At 55.9% G+C, this 16,679-nt stretch overlaps 1 protein-coding gene across 1 annotated transcript in view; it reads left to right on the forward strand.

The window, feature by feature from the left end:
- The window catches only part of PLCG1 (phospholipase C gamma 1), a 50,103-nt gene continuing 33,424 nt past the window's right edge, over positions 1-16,679 (forward strand). Inside the window, exon 1 of the mRNA XM_063172203.1 lies at positions 1-202. Within this exon, the coding sequence (XP_063028273.1) occupies positions 1-202 (202 nt within the window). The remainder of the gene's footprint in view (positions 203-16,679) is intronic.

Raw genomic sequence — 16,679 nt, forward strand, 5'->3', positions numbered from 1 at the left:
ATGGCGGCCGGGCCGGGCGCCGGCCCCGGGGCGCCCAGCGAGGCGGAGGCGGCGCAGCTGTGCCGCAGCCTGGAGGTGGGCACCGTCATGACCCTCTTCTACTCCAAAAAGTCGCAGCGACCCGAGAGGAAAACTTTCCAGGTGAAGCTGGAGACGCGGCAGGTCACCTGGAGCCGCGGCTCCGACAAGGTCGAGGGCGCCGGTGAGTGCGGGGGAAGGGGCGCGGAGGGGCTGCGCTGCCCGGGCGGGGCGGCGGGGCCGGAGCCCTCCCGGAGCCGCCGTTCGGGGAGCGCCGGGGCTCGCTGGCGGGGAGAGGAGGAAGAAAATGAGAGATAATGGACCCCCGGCTCGCCGTGCCCGGCGTCTCCCCGCGGAGAGGGTCCGGTCCCGGCGCGGGGCCGCTCCGTGCGCGGGGGATGCGCGGGCCGGTACCGCCGCTTCCCCCGCCCAGCGCCGCCTCCCAACTTTCCGCATCCCTGCTCGGCACCAAACTTCCCCCGGGATAAACGGGGTGTTTTCCCGGGTGGTGCCTTGGCGAGCGGCGCCTAAGGGAGCCTCAGAGGAGGCAGGGTTAGTGTGAGCCCTTTTGCGGTTGCACCTCGGAGCAACAGATGAGAGCAAACGGAAAAGGTTAAACAGAGGAAAACCAGCCCAAAATATTGTGCTGTGGTTCCGTTCCCTTCCCCGTTGCCCTGTGAGGGTGATGGCACAGGGTCAGGTGAGCCCCGGTTTCCTGTGCTGGATGGGGACGAGGAGGACAGAGGAAAGGATGCGTAAGAAACCTGAGTGTAAAACCAGGTTTCTTATGCACGGGCATAAGGTGGGAAGGGGGTGAGATCTGGCATGCGAAGCACTCTTAAACTTGCTGTTTATTTCCCAGATAATTTTTGTTAAATTATCCTTCCTGCCCACGTGTGCTCCAGCGCAAGGACAGGGTCTCTGTTCCCTGTGGGACATGAGGAAGAGGGGATGTGCATGAAGGCCAAGGGGTGGAGAGGTGGTGCTGCCCATGGCACTGGCCTTGCCCGTGCTGGGGGATGTGACTGAGGCCCAGCAAGGCCAGGGAGGGGTTGTCATCTCTCCTGGCAAGTGCTGCTGGTCCAGGATGGAAAGCTGGGATGCTGTTAGTACCAAGGGCTTAGATGAGGAAAGGGCATGGAGATGGTGGCACATCTCTGTGGCAGGTCCACAAAATGCCAGTCTGGGGCTTTGGTTTGCCCTGAGACCCTTCGAGTCCTCTATGTTCTGCCCTGTGGTGTGTGGAGGCAGGTCTCGTGGGGGAGCCTTTGGCATCGTGAGGATGTGGAGCTCCCCCATCTCTTTCCCAGAAAGGCCTCTGGGAGTGATGAGGCAGTGTGAGAGGGAGGAGAGAGCAGCATTCTGTTGACCCTGGGCTTAAGTTGTTCTTAAACTCAGGCTGAGCAAACGTTGGTTTTGCTGGGTCTGAGACAGAGCCCACAGCCCATGTGTGCCCACGAGGGACAGAGGTCCCTGCTGGTGTCTGCAGGGCTGGTTGTTCCTGGGGACAGACCTAGGTGTGTCCCTGTAACCTGTGGGGTAAATCTAGAGAACTTCAGCTTTATACCAGAGCTGTGGGCCTGACAATGATAAAGCAGTGGCTGCAAGGAATTCTTGTGCTGTGCAGACGTCCAAGAGCAGAGTGTCCCAGCGCCCGAGATGATTGTGTTTCTTTTAATGTCACAGAGGAAAATTCCTTGGGGCTTCTCTCCAAGGTGTCTGGCTGGTGGCTTTGGACTCTGGGTTCCCTATGTGTGCCCCCCAATGCTGATGGTGTCCCCACACTATGTGTGACCCTCCCAGGGGGCCAGGTGGGCCTTGCTGGACACAGAGGACATCAGGCTGAAGAGCTGCTGTATCTTCAGCTCCATCTCTCTGATGCAGATGCTTTCCCCATGGCATCCTCTCTCATCCTGTGCTCAGTCCCCTGCTCTGGTGTCACCCAGCACCCTGAGCTGGCAGGGCTGGGAGCAGAGCTTTGCTTTAACACTTCCTGGACAGAGCTGTGGGGCTCCAGCTGGAAATGCCAGCCTGTGTACACAAATAGTGCCTGGGTTTCTAGGCAGGCAAGGCAAAGCATGGGATCAATGGCCAGCAGTGCTGGGTTCTTGGCCAGCTTCCCTGCTTTTATCTGGATGTGCTTTGTGGGCAGAAAGAGGATGCCTGGGAGAAGCCAGGTGCGTGACAGCTCCACTTCATGTGGCAAATACACCAAGGAATTCCCTTCCCGGCTGATCCCCTTGAGGTCAGCATGGCCATGGTGGGAACCGGGGGTGAAGTAGCTGGTCACTTTCAGGAGCTGAGCTGGTCACTTTCAGGGCAGGATAGTGTCAGCCATGGACCCAGTTCTCCCCATGAAGACAAGCCATGCCAGCACAGGGAGCACTAAGTTGGGTTTTGCTTTTGGTGCTGGTTCTGGTTTGGCCCCAGCTTGCTCGCTGAGGGGGTGGCCAGCTCTCAGGAGGTGAGATGTTCCTTCCCGTGCAACAGCATCTGCACCAAACGGTGTTTGGGGACTTACAGGTCAAAGATTGCTGTGTTCATGGGTCTGTAATGGATGTTCTTGTGTTTCTTGAGAGATGGAGGCCACCGGGGAGCTCTAGACCACCCTGGATACACGTTAATTGTCTAAGTAGGAGTGATTCTGGGTTGTTATCCATTTCAGAACAGGTGAGCATCCACAGTATATCACATATGGAGGTTTTGGGCTCGGGGCATGTCTGTGTGGATGGCCATGTCTTGGAGAGGTCTGTCTCCATGGGCACCAGCTGTGGAGCATCTGTGCTCCTTTCTCTGCTCCTGGTGGGTGTGCAGAAGGGAGATGTGTGTTTGTCCAGGGAGGGGTGGGTGAGGATGTGTTGGGAAGAGCACAGCCCTGTGTCTGCAGCTTGGGAAGCTCCTGGTGCCTGGTGGGCAGTGCAGGGAGGGACAGAGGTGTGCTGGCTCACCTGCAGGTGGGCTGAAGCTGCAGCGTGCCAGGAGGAGAGGGCTCTGGGCACAGCCCCTGCCATCATCCCTCAGTGTGCTGGTGCTCATTTTGGAGCTTTGCCATCACTGTCAGAGGTGTTGTGGAGAAGCTGCTGCCCCAGGATCTGTCAGTACTTCTGATCTCTGCTGAACTCTGCAATAGGCAGCCAGTTCTTTGCCTTAAAAACAATGTTTGGGTGGTGCTTGGCTTTCTGTGCACTCTGATGTGGAGCTTAGAGGGGAGCAGAGCCTGAGCAGGCTGAAGGGCACCCCACTGCTGGGGAGAGGTCCAGGGAACCCCTGTGCTCTGTGCCTTTGGTGCCTCAGCAGCCTCGTGCTGTGGGTCTGAGTTAAAAAAAGACTGGATGTGGCCCTTGGTGCCATGATCTAGTTGAGGTGTTAGAACATGGGTTGTACTTGATGATCTTAAAGGTCTCTTCCAGCCTAGAAATTCTGTGATTCTGTGAGTTCCCTCTCTCTGCCATGCTGCTGTGCCACCTTTATTCAAATTACTGAAGCCAGCAGGGTCTGACTGGCCTCTGCAAGGAACTTCTTGCACTTAAGGATGAGGGTCTCTGTGTGCTTCAGCATCTCCTGAGAGCAGTGAGGTTGGACCAGGGATGAAGGTCTCTGTGTGCTTCAGCATCTCCTCAGAGCAGTGAGGTTGGACCAGGGGGATGCTGGATGAGGAGGAGCCTGTGCCAGATGTGGCACCTGGGGCCATGGCTCAGTGGTGGAGCTGGCACTGCTGGGTTGGTGGTTGGGCTGGATGCTCTTAGAGAGCTTTTCCTGCCGTAATGATTCTGTGAATGGTTGGGTGGCATCACCACACATGCTGTGGATGGACAGGTAACCAGCTGTGCCAGATGTGGCACCTGGGGCCATGGCTCAGTGGTGGACCTGGCAGTGCTGGGTTAATGATTGGACTGGATGGTCTTAGAGGACTTTTTCCTAGTGATTCCCTGAAGGGTTGGGTGGCACCACCGCCTGTGCTGTAGATGGACAGATAACCAGCTGGCCTCTCTGGCCACCGTGAACTGCCCACGAGCCAGGAGGTGCTGGGGGATGGAGAGCAGAGAGCCCTCGCTGGTGTGCCAGCCCTGTCCTCGTCCCCTGCTCTGTGCCCCTTGTGTAGCGCTTTGTGCCAGTGCATAAAGACCCTGTGTGTGTCCCCTGGGTGCCCTCCGTGGGCAGCTGGGGCTCAGCAGGGCCCAGCCAGCTGGGCTGCCCCATTGCAGCCTCTCCTCTTGGACAGGAGCTGCTCTCCTTGAGCTCTCCACTCCAGAGTGAGGAGAATCTCCATGAGCTGAGGGCTGGGGAGGGAGGGTGAGCTCCCCTGGGCTCCCCTTTCCCTTCTCCTGTGCTTCTTCAAAACTGTGCAAAATGCAACCCTGGTTTGTGCCAAAAAATTTTTAAAAAAGGCATTTTTTTCAATTAATACTTGTTTTTGTTCATAGAGTTCCAGCCAGGTTTAATTACCAACGCATTGCTTTCTTGCTAGTAACTCTGCAGAGGGCCTGGCTGCTACAATAGGAAGAGTGCTAAAAATTTTCTGTTCTTTTTGTCAAGCACCCAGAGCAGAGTAGAGCTAATCCCTCAAGTCAGTTTTCTTTTATGCATTTATTTTCTTTTAAACTTCCTGTGTTAACTGATTCTTTATTTTTAATAAAAAAGGGTCTTGCATTTTTACCTTCTCATGCTGGGGGGGTTATCGGCCAGTTTCAAATTGAACTGTTTGCCTTGAAACACGTCAGAAAATTCAGAGAGTTTGCTCAGAGAGTGAGCTGAAAATTTGGAGCAGATGTTTGTTTTATAGGGGAGAGAGAGGAGAAAAAAAAACCCTACCTCACAAAAACCCTGGTTGCATTCTTGCTTTCAGTGAAATGAGCTCAGTCCCTTGGAGGTGGAGAAAAGCCTTTGCCTGTGTAAAAGAAAAGAAATGAGCTGTAAAATATTAATGCAAAGTGGCTCTGAAGTGTGGCTCGTACTCGCCCCAGCCGTTTCAAGCACCAGCCTCTTTCATTAGCCCACTGGGACACAGCTGCTTTAATTGTGTTTTTTGGGGGCCATTTGCTAGAACTTGAGGAGCTTGGAGCTCTTAAGAAGCGAGTGAGCCAGAAATGGTTCTGAAGGATAAAATGACTTCAGAGTGAGTTCCTCGTGGGCACTGGAGGGTCCCTCCTGCTGCTGCAGCCAGGGGTGCAGTGGGCAGGAAGGGGAGGAGGGAGCTGCCTGGAGCAGGGGCTGTGCAAGGGCTGCAGTGGGCAGGGAGAGCAGAGCTTGTGGCTCTCAGCATGGTTGAAGCTTCCCCCGCTGATGCTCTGCTGTGGGAGCTTCTGAGGGCAGGGTTTTGTGTCCCCCTTCCTGCCTGTGAGGGCGTTTGTGCTGCACACAAAGCGAGTGAGCTCTGCTCTGCCTTCACCTCCAGACTGGATCAGCCTCTCCCCTTTGTCATCCCAGCTTTACTCTTGGTAGCATCCTCCAGGAGGGGCAGGTTAGAAAACCCCTCCCCATGCAGTAAGATGTGTTACCTCCTCCCTTGGCATCTCAAAAGCTGCTCTGAACCTGGAGAGCAGCTGGGAGTTGGCTGTGGTGTTTTCCCCTAGAACCTGCACCACGTCCCCCATCCATCTGGTTCCTTCCCCTGCCATCAGCCACGTGGCAGGAATTGCCTTGTGGGGTCCAAGCCCACTAATGGGAATGTGCTGGAGATGTTTTTCAAAGTGTTGGACTGATTATTTCTCGCCAACATCAAGGGGCTGAGTTTTTCAGGGCTTGGCTTCCTCCTTGCCACGGCTGGACACCACGTGTGGCAGCAGGAGCCCCTCAGTGAGCTGGGTGTGAACATCTGCCCTTGCAGGTTGTGTGCCATGGGGTGCCATGCTCAGCTCAGCCCTGTCCCCTCCTGTCACCGGGGGCTGTCCTGTTGTGGGGTTTTATACAGAACTTTAGTGTGCCCCATCCCCACGCTGAGGAGCTGAGCCAGCAGCTGCCCAAGCCAGCCTGGGATCTCTGCTCTCTCTTTGAGCTGCCCTGCCTGCACAGTGGGGATGGTGGGGATGGTCATCCTTATCCTCCATCCTTATCTCAGAGTGTTTGCCGGCTCCTTATCTGATGGCTGCCCTGTGAGCACCCCCAGGACATGCTGGCTGTCCCCTGTCCCCTGTGAGCAGGCGTGTGGCCTCCTGCATATCTCACAGATTGCAGGCACGAGGAGAGGCTCTGCAGCCCTGAGCAGCCCTGAGCTCCCAGTGCCCCAGTGCTGTCTGTGTGTGGCTTGGCCAGGAGGTGCCCAGGAGAGCAGGTCTGGTGTAAACTCTGTGTTCTGGGAGCCTAGGCACTGCTCTTGGGCTGGAACCTTCCCCTCCAGAGAGCACTGGGGTTGTTGTGTCCTTTTGGAGCTGACCCACATCAGTGAGCTGTGATGGGCAGCCTGGCCAGGATGTAAAGCTGGGGAACACTGGGAATGGAGCAGGGCTCTAGAACAGGCCCTCTCCTGTGACTGCCTTACAGTTTTGGCTGATCACACACCCTTCTGCTGGAGCTGCAGGCTCATTGATGAGCTGCAGCAGCTCAGCCTGTGCATGGCAACCTCGGGAGCTGCTGGAGGTGGAACATTTGATTGTGTGTTTAACTTGTCTCTGCCAAAGTGGGATCCTGGGCTTGACAGAGTTTGTGCTGAGCATCCCCTCCTGCCAGGGCTTCTGCTGCTCAGATGACCCCAAGATGTGCTAGAAAGTCTCTTTTCCCAGCCTGGCACTTGAAGAAGGAGTCAGAGCTCTTCAGTTCTCAGTCTCAAGGTTGTTTATTGTTTGTTATCTATAAAATTCTTTCTCCTGGCCTGCTGAGGTCCACTCAGCAGGTCAGACAGAGGCATTCCCCCTGCCCCCAGAGCAGTGTTATGTCTTTATACTAAAAACTACATATACAATATTTACAATTACTTTCCAATACCTATCACCTGTGTTAGACAGCGAGCTTCTACTCTAAACCAATCTAAAAGTTCCAACATCCCAGCAGCCAAGAAGAAGAAGGAGAAAGGCTGGACACACCAAGATCCCTGCATCTTCCCCCCTGAACCCCCATTCTAAAAAGCCCCAAAAATCTATTTTTCACCCCATGATAAATTCACTGTCATTCTACTTAATTTTTCGTGGCTTGCAGATCTTCATCTAAGGTTGGTAACTTGCTCCATGGGTCACAATCAGAACCACAGGGGCATCTTGGTCTCTGTGCCAGGGTCTCTGAGCCCCTTGGCAGGGGTCTGGGCTGCTCAGGACAGCCAGAGAGATGCCCTGGGTGCTGACACCCTCCAGGCCATGGGACAGGAGCTGTGGGGTCTCTTGGGGATCAGCCTGTGGGTGCTGTCCTTGGGTATCAGCCTGTGGGTGCTGTCCATGGGGATCAGCCTGTGGGTGCTGTCCTTGGGGATCAGCCTGTGGGTGCTGTCCCTGGGGATCAGCCCGTGGGTGCTGTCCTTGGGGATCAGCCTGTGGGTGCTGCCCATGGGGATCAGCCTGTGGGTGCTGCCCATGGGGATCAGCCTGTGGGTGCTGTCCTTGGGGATCAGCCTGTGGGTGCTGCCCATGGGGATCAGCCTGTGGGTGCTGCCCATGGGGATCAGCCTGTGGGTGCTGTCCTGGGGGATCAGCCTGTGGGTGCTGCCCATGGGGATCAGCCTGTGGGTGCTGTCCTTGGGGATCAGCCTGTGGGTGCTGCCCTTGGGGATCAGCCTGTGGGTGCTGCCCATGGGGCTCAGCCTGTGGGTGCTGCCCATGGGGATCAGCCTGTGGGTGCTGTCCTGGGGGATCAGCCTGTGGGTGCTGTCATTAGGGATCAGCCTGTGGGTGCTGTCCCTGGGGATCAGCCTGTGGGTGCTGCCCATGGGGCTCAGCCTGTGGGTGCTGTCCTGGGGGATCAGCCTGTGGGTGCTGTCCTGGGGGATCAGCCTGTGGGTGCTGTCCCTGGGGATCAGCCTGTGGGTGCTGCCCATGGGGCTCAGCCTGTGGGTGCTGTCCTGGGGGATCAGCCTGTGGGTGCTGTCCTGGGGGATCAGCCTGTGGGTGCTGCCCATGGGGATCAGCCTGTGGGTGCTGTCCATGGGGATCAGCCTGTGGTTTGTGCCCTGCAGGGCTGTAGGAACACCCCAGCCCCACACTGGGCTGTGTGTGGCAGGTGAGGGGCAGCAGGGACAGGCTGTGCTCAGTGCAGGCTCGGGCTGTGTGACAGTGGCTCCAGGGGCTGTGTGACCTGGCAGCCCCCGTGCTGTGTCCCTGCCCCTAAGCTGCTGCAGGCTCTGTGGGAGCCAGGGGGAAGCTCACACTGAAGGAGGGTGTGGGGAGCCCAGGAAGAGCTTGCAGTGTGTGGGGAGGAGGTGTGGGCCTTTGAGCACAGAAACCCCAGCAGCTCTGAGCTGAAAAACCATTGGCTGCACCTTGCCATGCGTTAGAAGGAAACGGGTGAGGACAGTGGAGAAGAGTTATTGCTTTTCTGATGTTCTCTGAGGTTTAAGAGCAGTAGAAATCAGAACATTTTGAAGCTCTTACAATGCTTTTGAAAGGTCCCCCCCCACATCCTCCCTGTTTCCCCTTGGCCAAACAGGATTGGTGAGGGGATGGTGGGAGATGGTGCTGGACTGGAGCAACTGGAGGTGTTGGTGTTCAGGACACATCATCACAGAATGATTCTGTGCAGGTGCTTTTATTGAAGAGCTTTGGGTGTCAGGGGTGCACAGACCCAAATCTGACTCGACATGGTTTTGAGCCGAACATGTTTTATATTCTATCATTACATCACTTACACATTTAATAATTAACTTACATTGGTCTGCTGTATACATTGATTTCATCCAAGCATGGATTTCTCGTGATCCTCCTCAAACTCCTAACATAATTTCTCATGATTTTTTAAGCAATAATTATATCTAATCACATCTAACAGTTATATCATTTATCATATACTGACTACACAGGCACAGTTTAACATGCTCAGCAAACACAAGGGCTGACATTCCCCAGTGCCAACCTTTAACATTTCCCCAGGGCCTACTAAACCTAACTTTTTCTTCCTAACTCCCTGAATTTTCTGTGATTTTAAAATCTTTTACCATCAGAGCGATACCTGGTCTAGAGAGGGATGGAAGGAGCTCTGGGTGTTCCCCAGGTGTGCAGCAGCTGGATGGAGAGGGCTGTGTGGTGCCTGGCACCTGGGGATGCTCACAGGAACCCGAGGATGCTCACAGGAACCTGGGAGGCTCCTCAGCTCACTTGGTTTGGGTGGTTGGTGCTGCTGGTGTGCCCTGAGGGATCAGTTCAGCATCCAGCCCATCCCTGGCTGTTCCAGCAATGTGGTTTTGCTGCTGGAGCTGTTACATCATGCCCTGGTGGGGAGGGTGTCTTCCAGACCCTAGGAAGGGACATGGTGGCAGCAGCCATTCCCAAAGGCACTCTGAAGTGCTGGAAAAAGCTGTCCTTCCAAATGGTTTTAATCTTTAAGTTTTGAGTGTTCTTATTTTGAGCAAAGCGCTGTTGTGCGTGGAAAAGGCTTTTTCACATTGATTCCAATGAGAAACTTCCTCATTTCTGAGAATTTTCAGCCTTTCTGGAGATCCCCCAGCACTTGGAACTCTCGGCCAGGGCTGTCTGCTTCTGATCTGCCAGCCTCATCCCTCCTGTCCCAGTGTCCTTATCTCTGAGCACTCTGCTGCCTGTTGATCCGTCCTTGTCGTGTATTGAACACCTTGATACAGGGGATGGCAGGAGGATTCAGGATTGGGGAGCACTCTGAGCACCCAAACAGCCCTGGGCTGATGTCTCCAGCAGAAGCTGGCACACTATGGCTGTACAGGTCAGCAGAGCCTCAGGATGCTGCCAGCCCATACTCTGAAAGTCTCCGTGATTTTCAGACTGCATTTTAGCTCCATCTCTGCTGTCCCTGTGCTCTGGTGGCTCTTTAGCCTGATCTGGGCTACTGAGCTTGGCTGGCTGGGTGGGGAGCCATGGGAAACCTTCCAGAATCTGGGATGGATCTCTCCCTTGTTTTCCTCTGCAGGTCCTCCCTTGTGTTTGTAAACATTTGTGGCTCTGAGGTTTTGGTCAGTGCCTTCCTGTGCTGTCAGGGTGCCCCAGAGCATCCCTGGCTGTCCCAGGGAATCCCATGGTGCTGGTTTGAAATCCTCCCAGGGAAGGTCATGGTCCAGCACATGAGCTGTGGGATGCTGTGCTGAGCTGTTTGCCCTTAAGGGTGCAGTGGCCAAAAGCCACAGCAGAAGGGGCAGGACTGTGACTTACAGGTTTTGTTTTCTCCCCAACCCATTACAAACACATTTATTTTCCTTTTCTTGGAATATAACTCTCTTTCCTGCCTGGACATATGGAATCCCAGTGCTGTGCTGCCTTGGGTTTGCAGCTCACCCCCAGCCTTTACCCATGTTGGGGGGTGTGCAGGGCTCCTGCCTTCCCAGTCCTGCTCCTTTGGGAAGTGGCTGAAGCATCTTGGGGACAAGGGTTGTGTAGGGGGATAGAGCATAAGTAAATAAAGGTAGTATGGAAAGTAATCTTACCCCCTAAAGAGTTGGGGCTGGGTTAATTATTAAAGATGAGGAGCAGGCCTGATGTTAACAGGCCACAGCGGTAGCCAATAATAAGGAGAGTGTTATAAAAGAGTGGGTTGGTTGGTTGGTTGGTTGATTGATTGATTGATTGAGGGAACGGGAGTCAGTTGGCTGCTGTGAGGATGAGGAAGAGCCAGTGCTAGAGGAGCTGCCTGCAAGGAACATCAAGAAAGTGTGAAACTCTGGCAATATGGAACCCTTGCAATGTAATGACAGCAGGGTTGCCTTTTCTGCTGGCTCCGAGCTCCCTCCCCAGGAGCTGGCCGTGTGCTGTGTCCCCAGGGCCTGGAGGGGTGCTCTGGGTGACACAGCCCTGCCTCCTGGCTCTGCTGCTCCAGCTGTCCTGCTCTGCACCTCTGCTGTGGAGCTCCCCTGATTCCCTCTGGGTTGTCCTGTGCTCCTCTCCTGCTGGGATCCCATGCAGAGCCCTTGGAGCATCACCCCATGGCAGGGCCACACCAGGCAGGGCTGGGAATGGCCCCACTGGGGATGGCTGTCACTGCAGGCCTGGGCACAGCAGCTGCCCGAGAGTCCTTTTCCTGTTTCCTTGCTCCCAGCAGTGCTGATGCTGTGGTGATTAAAGGACACCCCCCTGCATGTGCCAGCACATCCTTCATCCCTCCTGCTCCTCCTCCTCCTCGCCTGTGGTGGTGTAAGCCCAGCCCAGGCAGGCAGGCTGTGGTGCTGGGAGCAGGGAATGCCCCAGAGGACTTTCACCCCCTTGGCTGCCTGCCCTGGGACCTGCACCCCATAAAGGTGCTTCCCAGCTGGCAGGAGGTGGGGCAGGGGCTGCCTGGCTTTGTTTGCTGAGCATTTGGACACTGCCTGTCTGTCCATGTCCTTCTTGGTGCCCCTGGCTCATCAGAGCAGAACCCAGAGCCTGCTGCCTCGTCCCTCCTGTGCTTGGATTCCTGCCCTCAGACATCACTCACTCACCTCTGGCTCCTCCTGCCAGGGTCTCAGGGCGTTCTGCATTCCCTCCTTCTCTCAGGGCACTCTGGATACCCTCCCTCTCTCCTGAGCTGCAGTCCTTGCCCTGTTAATCCCTGCAGCTCTCAGCCCTCCTGAGCTTCAGAAGAGCAAAGAGCTGTGTCCCTGATTCCAGATTCCACTGCCAGGGCAGTGGGGAGTTGGCTCTGCTTGTCTCTGTGTCCCAGCAAAGCTGCAGAAATTGATTTTTATTGGGTTTTTTTTCCCCCCCTCTTCTGTGTCTCACATGTCCTGTAGTGCCTGGTGTCAGCCTGTTTTCAAGGTCTTGCTGCTAGCTGGATTATTGTCCCTGTAACCTCCAGCAGCTCTGGGGCACTTTGTGAAGAGTTCTGGAGGTGAGGGAATGAAATTTCTGGAGCTTTGATGCATCAGGCTTGATAGGAACCATGGAGCAGGTTGGGGTACAAACAGGAAGAGGTCTCCAGTTTGGGGACCAAATAAATCCCAGGTGAGGTCATTAAAAAAAAACCAGTCCCAAGTGGTTTGACACCATCACCATGGGTTTCTGCTTCTCCCCCATAAACTGAAAATGCTGTCATGTGCCAGGGCAGTGTCTGCTCAGTGCCTGGACATCTCCACTTGGATGGTGCTGTAAGGAATGCCTGTGGCTGGGTATCCCCCAAAATCCTGCCTTGGACTGGAAGGTGAAACCAGCCCAGGGGGTCCCATGGTGGTTAGAGCAGAGAGAGCAAATCTGGGGAAAGGGAAGAGGAGAGTCACTGCTTCCATCTCCAACCACCTTGGGACAGGTTTGATTGCACCTGCAGCTGCTCTGCTCTTTGTGTTGAGGTGGAAAAGTGACTCAGGTGGAGAATCCAAGGAGGAGGTAACAGGAGGAGGTGCTCCAGCCCCTGGGCCTCTCTGCATTCAGTGGCACAGAGGGACATGGAGGGGAGGGCACACATCTGTAGTGAGAGTCCTATGTATTGGATAGGTGGGTCCTGTTGCTCTGGATGAGCTACAGCTGCAGGGTCCTTGGTTGGGCAGCAGCTGTAGCTCATGAAGGCCACTGGGATGAAGGGGTGGGTCGAGAGCCCAGAAGGAGCCCCTGTGAAGCCATGAGGAACTGCACAGCAGAGAGGAGCTGCATGGTAGAAAACCAGCTAGAAGGTATGAACTTTGAGAATATCATAACAAGAGTATGGGACTCTAGAAATATGAAATACAATAAGATAACAACAATACACATCTGGAAGTCACATCTGTGCCCTGGCAAATCCTCGGCCCTGCCAGCCTCAGAGCAGCTGAGCATGGGACAGGAAGGGGCCAGGCTGTTGTGGTGACCTGGAGCAGCTCAGCAGCACGTGGGACCTTCATCCCACCTCCTCTTCCCTCGCCTGCAGAGTCCAAGCCCTGGTGGGGACAGGGACAAGCCACTCCCTGCTGCCATGAGGGTCCTGGCCAGCTGTAAATCCTGGTCCTGGCCACCTCTGCTGTAAATCTGTCATGGAAACTTGATTGTGTCATCTGGAGGGGTGGGTGAAACCTGAGTCACAGCCTCTGAGCATCGCTGACATTTGCTGCCACTGTGACAAATCTTTTCTGTGCTTTGCTTTTCACTCCGTGCCTTTGTGCCCTGTCCTGGGGACAATGTCCAACTCTTGTCTGCAATTGCTTTGTGACAGGGCATGAAAGTTGGGAAGGGAAGGCACCTTATTGAGTGCAGGAATCCCCAAAATGCCCCAAGGAGAGTTTGCTGCTGTTGGACACTCAGGTCCCTAAATCCACCTCTGCCAGGGGTTCCTCACTGGCTCTGCCAGGCTCCCACCTGTGAGCTGTGCTTTCAGAGCTGCTGGATTGGCAGCTCTGCCCCTCTGTCCTTGGTTTTGCCAGTCTGCCTGGTCCCATCCCCTTCCCCTGGCTGGCTGAGAGCCTGGGGAGGGACATCAGTGACCCCGTAAGGTCCAGGAGAGGGATGCAGGGACATTGCACAGGAGGGTTCCCTGTTCAGCCCTTCCATGAAGGACACCTGCCCGTGGAGCAGCTCCCTTCAGCCTCTCACCCTCTTCCCAGCACGTGTTGGTGCCTCATCATTGCCCACCTCTGTGTGGGATCTTCCCTGCAGGGAAGGGAGGCAGAGGGGCAGAGGCAGGAGCTGTGCTCAGCCATCTCCATCCCACCCTCCCTGTGGTTTATTCTGCTCCTGACAGGCCATTGCAGGGCTGGGGGATGGAGCCTGCCATGCCTTGCAGAACAGGGTCACCCTGGGGTGGGCTGTGGAGCTTCCCTAGGCAGGCCAGAGCAGCAGAGCTGAGCTTCCCCTTTCCATGTGAGTCAGTGGAATTTGTGCCTCTCAGACAGGGAGGTGACTGGAGGGGCTCTCAGGCTGCCACCGGCCTGATTTCATCTGGCACAGGGACACCAGGGTCCTCAGAGCAGCCTCTGTGTCAGCAGAACCTGGGGCCGTGCTTCTCTCTGGGGTGGGAATGTGCTCCCATGTCCTGTGGGGTGACAGTGCTACAAGGCCATGGCTCTCAGTGGTGCCAGCCTTGCGTGTGGGACTGGGTACAGCCAAGTGGCCCTGGGTACAGCCGTGTGGCCCTGGGTACAGCCATGTGGCCCTGGGTACAGCCGTGTGGGACTGGGTACAGCCGTGTGGGACTGGGCTCAGCCATGTGGCCCTGGGTACAGCCATGTGGGACTGCTCTGCCTCAGCTGGAGCAGCTGTGCCCCTCTGTGGGATGGAAGTGTGCTCCCATGTCCTGTGGGGTGACAGTGCTACAAGGCCATGGCTCTCAGAGGTGCCAGCCTTGCATGTGGGACTGGGCACAACCAGCAGCCCTGGATGCCCGGCCTAGGATTTGGTACCAAGCTCCACAAATTCAGAATTTCCATGGAGGACAGGAGGGAGCCCCAGCCCTGCAGGAGGAGGGTTGCTGGAGCCCTTGCCTGGCATTTGCCACCTGCTGCCCATCTCCTCGAGCTCCCCAGCCCTGGCTGGGAGGTGGCAGCATCCTGCTTTGCTCGCTGGGAGGATCAGCTTTGGTTTTTTACACGTATTTTCTTGCAGCTGAGGGCGAGCAGGAGAGATGTGCTGATGATAACAGGTCAGGCAGCCCACAGCTGCCTCTGCTTTTCGCAGCAAGAGGATGTTCAAGAGCTCTTGAAGGCCACCTGGGTGAGGCTGTTGCTGGCAAGGCAGCCTGGGAAGAGGCCACTGTGCCCTGTAGGAGCAGTGTCTGGGCAGGATCCTCTGCCTCCCTGCTCCAGCCCCTAATGTGGGGTTTGTGTGGGGAGGTCAGGTCCTCACATCCTCTCAGCAGCATCTCCTATCTCCCTGCACATCTCCTGCAGCTTCCTCTGCAGGTGATAAGGATTTTGGGGGGGAGGAACAGGAGCTCAGAAGCCACAGGCCGTGTGACTGGGGGGCACAGCAGAGGCTGGGCAGGAAGCCCTGGTGCCCACAGAGCAGCCAGCCCCTCCCTGTGTGCCCTGCGTGGGCTGCCCAGGCACGCTGCTGGCCCTGCTGCTGGCCCTGCTGCTGGCCCTGCTGCTGGCCCTGCTGCTGGCCCTGCTGCTGGCACTGCTGCTGGCCCTGCTGCCCCTGCCATTCCCAGGTGGTGCTCGAGCTCGCTGCCACATCCTCTCACTCCACTCTGAGTGACAGGAGTGCTGAGAGCTGAGCCAGGGTCTGAGCTGGGATCCAGGCCAGCCCCATCGCCCTGGCTGGTCAGGAGCTCCCTGTTGTCCCCTCTCCAGCCCACTGAGCTGTTCTTCCTCCCATCCCATCCCCATGGATGTTGCTGGCACTGGGGTAGTGATATTGAGACTTCATAGCAAAATCCAGTGGCTTGGAGCAAAAAAAAAATCCAGTTTGTGATGCAGGTGAGATGAAGCACCTCGTTAGAGCAACCTGAGTTCAGTCTGGAGGGGAAAATGGCTTTGCCTGCTCCTTTTCCTGAGGCACAGGTACCACCTGCATGTGGGAGCAGCAAGAGCAGGGGGGACCCACTGATCCCCTGGGCACCTCCCTGGGACAGCAAGGGAAGTGAGAGGATGTTTTATGTGGATTTGGATGCTTAACTGAAAGGGCTGAGTTGCCTTTTTAGTTCATGGGGGTGAGGGATGCTCTGGGGCACAGGGGGCTGCTGCTTTGGTGCTTGGTGGCCTCCAGGATGCCTCAGCCGTGCTCCCTGCCCTCTGAAAAACCAGTTAAGGTCAAATGAGAGGCCTCAGCTGCTTTCTTGTTGTCCTGACTGGATAAGCCATCTGCTAATGGCACTGGCTTTTCCTCTGGAAACCTGATCGGGGATGCTGAGCAGCGAGGGGGATGCGGTAACCTCGTCTGAGAGGGGATGTTTCAGTCCAGGGATGTTTCGGTCCAGGGATATTCAATTGAGGATGTTAAATGTCACTGTTGCTGTGCCTGCTTTAGCCTGTGCATGAAGGGAGCTTGTGGCCTTGAGAGGGTGAGCTATTGTCACTCTGAACACCAATCCCAATGTGACATGCACTCCTGATTGTTGTGCTGAGTGCTTGGCTCTCAGAAGGGGATGCAGAGGGCAGGACCACTCAGGGTGCCCATTATGGGTGTCACACACGTGTCCCTACACTCGGTGTGCCCATGATGGGTGTCACACACGTGTCCCTACACTCGGTGTGCCCGTTATGGGTGTCACACATGTCCCTACACTCAGTGTGCCCATTATGGGTGTCACACACGTGTCCCTACACTCAGTGTGCCCATTATGGGTGTCACACACCTGTCCCTACACTGTGTGCCCATGATGGGTGTCACACATGTCCCTACACTCAGTGTGCCCATTGTGGGTGTCACACCTGTCCCTACACTATGTGCCCATGATGGGTGTCACACATGTCCCTACACTCAGGGTGCCCATGATGGGTGTCACACACATGTCCCTACACTGTGTGCCCATTGTGGGTGTCACACACGTGTCCCTACACTCAGTGTGCCCATTATGGGTGTCACACACGTGTCCCTACACGCATTTGCTCATTATGGGTGTCACACACGTGTCCCTACACTCAGTGTGCCCATGATGGGTGTCACACACATGTCCCTACACTGTGTGCCCATTATGGGTGTCACACACATGAGCCTACACTGAGTGTGCCCATGATGGGTGTC

The sequence above is a fragment of the Melospiza melodia genome, chromosome 19 (genome assembly GCF_035770615.1).
Source record: "Melospiza melodia melodia isolate bMelMel2 chromosome 19, bMelMel2.pri, whole genome shotgun sequence".
Classification (NCBI taxonomy): domain Eukaryota; kingdom Metazoa; phylum Chordata; class Aves; order Passeriformes; family Passerellidae; genus Melospiza; species Melospiza melodia.